General features: G+C 45.5%; 1 protein-coding gene and 1 long non-coding RNA gene across 2 annotated transcripts; both read left to right on the top strand.

Moving 5' to 3' along the window:
- The first annotated feature begins 701 nt into the window (after positions 1–701).
- On the top strand, positions 702–4,398 carry LOC133904697 (stem-specific protein TSJT1-like). The gene is made up of 5 exons (XM_062346183.1): positions 702–999; positions 2,969–3,209; positions 3,301–3,421; positions 3,666–3,775; positions 4,148–4,398. Exons 1-5 carry the CDS (start codon positions 797–799, stop codon positions 4,181–4,183), a joined length of 711 nt encoding a protein of 236 aa, XP_062202167.1. The 5' UTR covers positions 702–796; the 3' UTR covers positions 4,184–4,398.
- Positions 4,399–5,284: 886 nt separating this feature from the next.
- LOC133905157 (uncharacterized) lies at positions 5,285–7,097 on the top strand. Its single transcript, XR_009907573.1, has 2 exons — positions 5,285–5,767; positions 6,876–7,097. It is a non-coding gene; the product is annotated as an uncharacterized LOC133905157 (long non-coding RNA).
- The last annotated feature ends 431 nt before the right edge of the window (positions 7,098–7,528 follow it).

Raw genomic sequence — 7,528 nt, 5'->3', positions numbered from 1 at the left:
ATGGATAGATAAGATAGATGAAAGACACGCATTTCCCACGTTCGAGGTTGCGTTTCATCCCCGCGTGCAGACGAGAAGATACCTCGATCGCTTGCCGTTCACAAGGAATCCCACGCAATGCGCGCGTATCCATCACCGTCGTCCTCACCTCGTCTCTAGCTCACTCACACGACTTGGCTTGTCACCTTCTTCTGCGCTCCAGACTCTTCCTTGCTATGTATGCGTCTTCCTCGCCTCATCGATGTGGGCATCCTCCATTTCTTCTAATCTAACATTTCTCGCTGCCCAATTGTCCATACCATCATCAAAGTTGAAACCTTGTTTAAAAAAAGGTTACACAAAGCTCTTTGTCTTAAGCTTAATCAAGGTGCAAGAATAAAATAGGAAACCACCTCTTGATGTGGTGTTAGAGACATGAACGTACGATTTTACTAAATGATTTAAATGCTAGTGCTTACGATCTACATATATATACGAGTATTTTCAATGTTATTATCTAAATGCGCGTGATAAAAAAAAATATTTACGTATATGACGTGCGCGCGCCCCTGCGTCAGCTTGTAATCGAAAAAAGATGCAAGAATGGAATCGGATAATTGCAAGTTAGTAACAAGGCGACACAGGATGCCAGATGCGGTCCACGTCATCATCAACCAAAACAGCGGACCTGGGGCTTGGGTTTCCGGCTCTATAAAGCACTTCGTGAGGGAGGGGGATCCATTCCCATCCAAGGAGTGTGGAAGGCCACTGATTAGCTTCCCAGGAGTTTGGTAGATTAGTCAGGTGTGGAGTGAAGATGTTGGCGGTGTTCAGCGGCGAGGTGGTGGAGGTGCCGGCGGAGCTGGTGGCGGCGGGCAGCCGGACGCCGTCGCCCAAGACGCGGGCGTCGGAGCTGGTGAGCCGCTTCCTGGGCAGCGCCGGGCCGGCCGTGTCGGTGCAGCTCGGCTCCCTCGGACACCTCGCCTACTCCCACGCCAACCAGGCCCTCCTCCGCCCAAGGTACTCACTCTAGTGTCACGGACATGAATGGAGTATTCTTTCTTCCAGCTTGATCGGCTCAAAAGATTGCTCTTTTTGCCCGGATTTGGCAAGATCTAAGGACGGGTTCATGAATTCTCTCTCTCTCTCTCTCTCTCTCTCTCTCTCTCTCTCTCTCGTGACTCGCTGATTGTGCAACCCAGCCTCCGTGCATGAGCTTCGTTTCACGACGCCGGCGTGCATCCTGGAGAGTTGCACGAGGCCACGGCGGGGGACGTCGAGGAGCTCCGGCCATGTCATGCCCCGCTTGCCGAGGCCGGTACGCTCGTGCTATCCGGCGTGCCGCGACCCGGCCCTGGCGTAGTCTGGGCTCGAAACACCAGCACGGTGGCCGGGAAACGGAACACGTACGGACCATGATATTATCGAACAGATAGGAATTTACGCTCATAAAACTTGTAAGTAATTAGGCAGCTAAATTCGCTTGTTAGTGGATCTATCGAACAACTTGTGTCAATAATTGGACAACTTTTTCTCCTTATCTGAGGACGGGTTTACTTTCCAAAGAGAAAGTGAGCCATGAATACAGTTTAGCTGTAGGACCAAGCTACCAACTCTCCTTCACCTGTCATTTTTTCTGACTTAATAATCGTGAGCCACAAAAATTAACCAGGAAATGACAAATATCCATAGTAAGTTTTATCCACAAAAATTAGATTTACGGCTCATGGTAAGACATGAATTTTATCCATAGTAAGTTTTCTTAATTTTCATTCACAAAGTAGGACACCAAAGAGACTAGAAGAATGAACAGAGGCAGTACTACTAACAAGGTGTCTGTCTTGCCATGGTGCTATCTTGTCTCTCTGGTTTGGATTTCTAAGGTTACCTGCGTCAAATGGTTGGTGATGATCAGATTAGAAAGAAGATACGGGAAGAAAGTCACACCGATGTTTATGTTTATCTTGTAAATTTCTAAGGGGAAATCTTTGGTGTAAACAAGCAAAGGGTGCAAACGTGCAAATAGTAAATACCGTCTATCTAATCCCTATTCGAAGGCTACGGTTGATCCCACCATCCTATAAGTGGATGAATTATTTTGCGATATTTCATAGGTGCAGGGGGTTTCTGCAAATCAACCCCTGAACCAACCGAATACTTCGGACGAGGATGCCTTCATTGTTTACACTTATTTGCTTGTTTGCACTAAAGATTTTCCCTATTTTTGAAGGGAGGCCTTGCTCACATAGTGTGCAATTCGCACCTTCCATAGATAAAGTGTCAACTGACTTACCAACAAACGAGCCTCATGTTCTCCGGTACGCCGCCACTAAAAGATCAAAGCTGCATGGTTGTCATTTATGGAAAGGGAAAGGTCTATGAAAATTTTGTTTCTTAAAAGAAAGAAAAAAGTACTCATGAGAGCATTGGGCAAGCTTAATTGGTTAATTTAATCCCCTGATTGTAGTTGTCGTTGTGCTAAACATTCACATGGTTCAGTTCATAGTAGAGGGCACTTGGTAGTCAGTTGGTAATCCGGCTTTGCTACCCACAGATCTGAAGAAAGGAAAGCTGCACTAGGTGGCCCGATGGTCTCTCGCCGCTATGATTTGTGGGGCTTGATTGCCCCATGCTCTTATCCAGTCAGTACTAGGCAGATTCATCGATATTGCACCTAATTGTGCATTCTGAACTCTGTGTATACTGATTCTTTATTCATTCATCTGAATTCATAAAGTACAAGTTTCCAATTACACTCTGATTTCAAGAATAGCTGAAAGCCAGAAACTACTCTGAAGAACCATGTCCTTCAGTCATTCAAGAATAGCTGAAAGCCTGAAACTGCTAGGCATCAGACACTAACGCTGTTTTCATTATGTTAATCTTGAATTCATAACTTTTATAGTTTGGTAATAGTACTAGTGTATTACCATCAAGATGCATGCACCACCTAACAGTTGCTCACTGAAAACAAAATTGTTTTGTTCAGGTCCTTCGCCGCAAAGGACGAGATCTTCTGCCTGTTCGAGGGGGTGCTGGACAACCTTGGCAGGCTGAACCAGCAGTACGGGCTGTCCAAGGGCGCCAACGAGGTGGTCCTCGTCATCGAGGCGTACAAGACGCTCCGGGACCGGGCGCCATACCCGGCCAGCTTCATGCTCTCGCAGCTCACCGGCAGCTACGCCTTCGTGCTCTTCGACAAGAACACCTCCTCCCTGCTCGTCGCATCTGTAAGTTTGGTGCTGCATCGCTTGGATACCCGCTGCATCGTGCTCTTCATAGTGATTTGGTTTATTCATCTTATCTCTCTTGTTCTCTCAGGATCCCGATGGCAAGGTGCCGCTGTTCTGGGGGATAACTGCTGACGGCTGCGTCGCCTTCTCTGACGACATTGACATGCTTAAAGGATCATGCGGCAAGTCGCTTGCGCCTTTTCCGCAAGGTAATGCGAGCTCATTAATCAATGCCATATTATGTCTTGAATTCGGTCTTGCCAACCACCGAGTCCTCTAACATTTTTATGTTTTGGGAAGAAAAAAGAATCTCTGAAAATGTTGCCAGCCTCTGCTCATCAAGTTTTAAAGATGAAACTTTCTGTACAACATTTGAAGAGATGCAAATATTTGTCTTAGAAATTTTTTGAACAGTTTTGTTGGTCCTTTTCACTGATCTCATGCTGGCTTTAGGTTGCTTCTACTCTAATGCTCTTGGAGGCTTGAAGTGCTATGAGAACCCGAAGAACAAGGTGACTGCTGTTCCTGCAAATGAAGAAGAAATTTGTGGTGCAACTTTCAAGGTAATAAAAATGGCTTGTTATTTCACGAAGAAGAAATCAATTTTATTGCAGTTCGTCAGAGCTGCATCGATCATGCGGTATCTAGTACTATCAAATTGGGGCACTGACATCAAGAAGTTAGCATTGTCGTCAGACTCTGCACAATATTGTATGGAGGAAGCGGCGTTTATTAATTCAGAGGTTAAAAATGAAGCACAATCGAGTTGCCTGTGAGCAGAAAAGCATAAATGAAGCACAGGGAACTGAACATGATTATGCTCGGTTACTTACACAAACGGCAGCACCTATTGTTTTCGTTTCAGAATTTATCTGAAACTCTTGTAACATTTTTCTCTGGATGCATTGTTAACCCATATGGACTTATATCTGCAGGTGGAAGGCTCTACAATTCTCACAGCACTGCCTTAAAAGGAGGAGATTTCGTTCTCGAGGTGTCGTTGGGCAAGCGAAACTTTGTACATGGTGGTGTAACATAATGGCATGGCATGCAACTGATGTATCTGTATGATCTTTCATAAGGAGAAGTGTAGCCAACATGGCAAGAACTTCAGTGTGTCGCTGCTAGTTGTTCAAATTGCATGGAACTTCGGAGTTTAGAACAGAAAATAAGCTTTATTTCTCCATCGTCGTTGTCACTGTGATGGTACTCCTATATTGATTAGTTAAAGTATGCTAAAACACGCAAGAACTCGTCAATGAGAATCCATCTGTTTTCCGTCAGATGCAGCGCGATGCTCAGGCAGGTCTGAACTCTGAAGGCGTGTCAAGGCACAGCACCGAGCCCGGCCCGCCTCCGCCGTCTCGACCACCCGTGTCTCCTGCAGCAGGCCCACGTTGTTGCTGTTGGCCTCCGCCGGCTCGATGGAGGGCACGTCGGCCGCTGCTGAGCCGGCCACCGTGTGCCTGTCCACGGCAACGACAGCAGCAGATGGAAGCTGTGCGCGATCATCGTCGTCAGGAAAGCGCTGTGTGCCGCCGAATCAGCCGCGGCGTCTGCCCGACCATAGAGCGCCTAGGCCAGGAAGCAAGCATGCTACGACGGCTCCTGCTGCTCCTGCTGCTGCTCACTGACGAAGAAGCCAGCGTATCGGTATGCAGCGAGACGAGCTTGGCAGATTGATGAAGGCATGCAGCAATGCACCGGATGGGATGAAGAAGCACGGGAGCAGAACCCGTGTTGCAAGATTTCTAGTGCCGAGTCCCAGTTCGGTTTGGTAAGTCGGAGTGCCGCCGCCGCACTGGATCGGTGTAATACTGAATTTCTTGGAAAAAAAAAAGAGAGTTGACCAGTTTTTGACTTTTTTATCCGTTGCTCGGATGGACGATCGGAGACCGTGGTTGCACTCATCTCGTCGAGATGAACCCATTTTACTATTCATATGTCCGTTCCGAAAACTTTGAGACTCGTAGCGAGTCCAATAAAATTAGACCGTTAGTTGTTTTGAAAAATTAAAAAAAAAAAGGATAAGTACTAGATGGATCCATCCAGATTCTTCACGCCGTGTGTTTCTCTCTCTCTCGCGAACTCTCTCTCTCTCCTGTTGCTTTGCCGCCGCTGCGCTGCTCCTGCCGCGGCGCCGCTGCTTGCTTGCGCCAGCACGCCACCGCCGGCCGCCGCTGCGTCGAGCCGCCGGTCGCCGCCGAGCCCTGCCGCCGGGCGCCGCCGCAGCTCCCGCCGGGCGCCGCCGCTGTGCACGCGCCGTGCGTTGCCGAGCCGCGTCGCCGGTTGCTGCGCGCCGCCGGCCGCCGCCCCCGGCTACTCCTCTCCCTCTCTCTCTCTGGGTTCCGCCGAAGCAGCCAGCCGGCCGAAGCAAGCAAGCGGCACGGGAGAAGGAAGCCAGGAAGAAGAAGGAAGAAAGAGAAGAAAAGAAAAGAAGGAAAAAAAAGGAAAAAGAGAAGAAAAGGAAAAAAAAAGAAGAAACAAAAAAGGAAAAGTTGGAAATTTTAGAATTTCGTCGGATTCGTCGTCAATCTTTCGAAGGCGATTTTTCGGTAATTTTTTAGACGTTTGTGGTTTAATTAAATCAAATAAGTTAATTCGTATCGTATCATTTCATGTGATCAATAGTCTGATTCGCTTCGATAATCGTTATTGATTCGAAGATAAGACATTCGAGTCGAAGTATTCTTTTCGTTCATCGAAGCGAAGTCTAAGTAATGAGAATTTTAGTTCGACTCTGAATTGGAAATAGTGTATCATTTCATGTGATACAGTTCTCTATTCAGTTGTCCGGAATATCGGCGTAGACACGACGTTTTCAGGCGTAGGATTGACGCTTCATATTTTATGTGTTTTAAATGTGTTTTAGTTCTAATAGTATACCTGTACAGGTGGTATTATTTTCGGACGTTCTTGATCGAATTTTCTTCATCGTCGATAAAGGCAAGTGAATGTATTGTATGACTATGCTTTAATCTAATATTGGGTTGCCTACATTATTTAATTACAGTGCATTCATCTAATCTGAATGACTGATTCTGGGCTGAGTACTATGTTATTTACGTTTCCAGAAGTTTACTCGATGATTGATTTATGAAGTGCAGTAGGCACGATATGCCATTCTGCAGTTGTTCATTAGTGTTGTATGCAATTTTTTTTTTGAAGTCTCAAGCATATTCCGGAAGTTATGTTGGTTATGCTTGAAGCACGTCATACATATATATCTCATGCATTGGAAGTTTGTCGTCGTCTTCTAGCCGCGACCGTACCGGTACAGTACCGTATGTCACCCGAGGAGGGGTACGGTGCACACCCTTACGTTACCCGAGGAGGGGTAAGGGTGAGAAGAGCATATCATGTGCATGGTTATGTCTTCTTGTGAAATTCAATGAATTATTCATATCAAATCTTATTTCCTTTAGTTAGCGTGTATATAGATATATATGCGGCTCTGAAGGCTTATACCAACCGAATGTTAAAATGTTTAATGTTATCGTTGGACTTGCTTAGTCATAACTATTTCTCCTAGTGTTGGCGGTCTGTTTCATTACTAGTTTCTATTTAGAATTGTTAGCACATTCAACTGTGGCTAAATAGCTTTTTGTTAAAGTACCTTTCACTTGCTGAGATTTTCGAATCTCACCCGTGTTTTCTTTACAGGTATGTTTAGATGTTGACATGCATTTTGGGGATGGATCTCGGTAGCTGCACACACTAACTTATCACGATGTCGATAGCTCAACCGGTGTATACAAATGGTGTGTCTGATGGTCTGTCGTTTGCTTTTGTTTATGTTGTGGTACGATGCTGGTAGCGTCGTGGCGAACTCTATATATGCTGGTTATATCTGATTCTGTCTGCTTGAGATTTCTCTTTTGGTCAGTTATACCTCTCTATAGAGGAAATGCTGCCAAATTGTCCTATTTTCATATAAATAGGCTGAGTTGTAAAGTAGGGTGTTACAGCTTGGTATCAGAGCCTAGACTTTAGGTCCTAGGTAATTGAATGATGAATCTGACACACTTGCACCAATAGGATGGGTATGGGATGCATTGTATTGCATACGTCTTGTTTATCTTTGTTCGCTTATGTTCACTATCTCAGATAAGTACTATTGAAGTTACTTGTTTGATTTCCCCACATATTCTTTAGTGTTTTATCATTGATATATATTGTTAAGTTGTTGAAATCAGTTCCGTTGGAGTGGTGAATTTGTCAAGGCGTTAAAATGGTTACCTTGGTCATTAGAACCTGAGAAGCTTCAGAGGATCAATAGTATAACTGTTGTATGGCATTGCAGATAGGTTAAGTGG

The sequence above is a fragment of the Phragmites australis genome, chromosome 22, assembly GCF_958298935.1.
Source record: "Phragmites australis chromosome 22, lpPhrAust1.1, whole genome shotgun sequence".
In the NCBI taxonomy this organism is placed as follows: domain Eukaryota; kingdom Viridiplantae; phylum Streptophyta; class Magnoliopsida; order Poales; family Poaceae; genus Phragmites; species Phragmites australis.
This window is presented reverse-complemented; position numbering and strand designations above follow the sequence as displayed.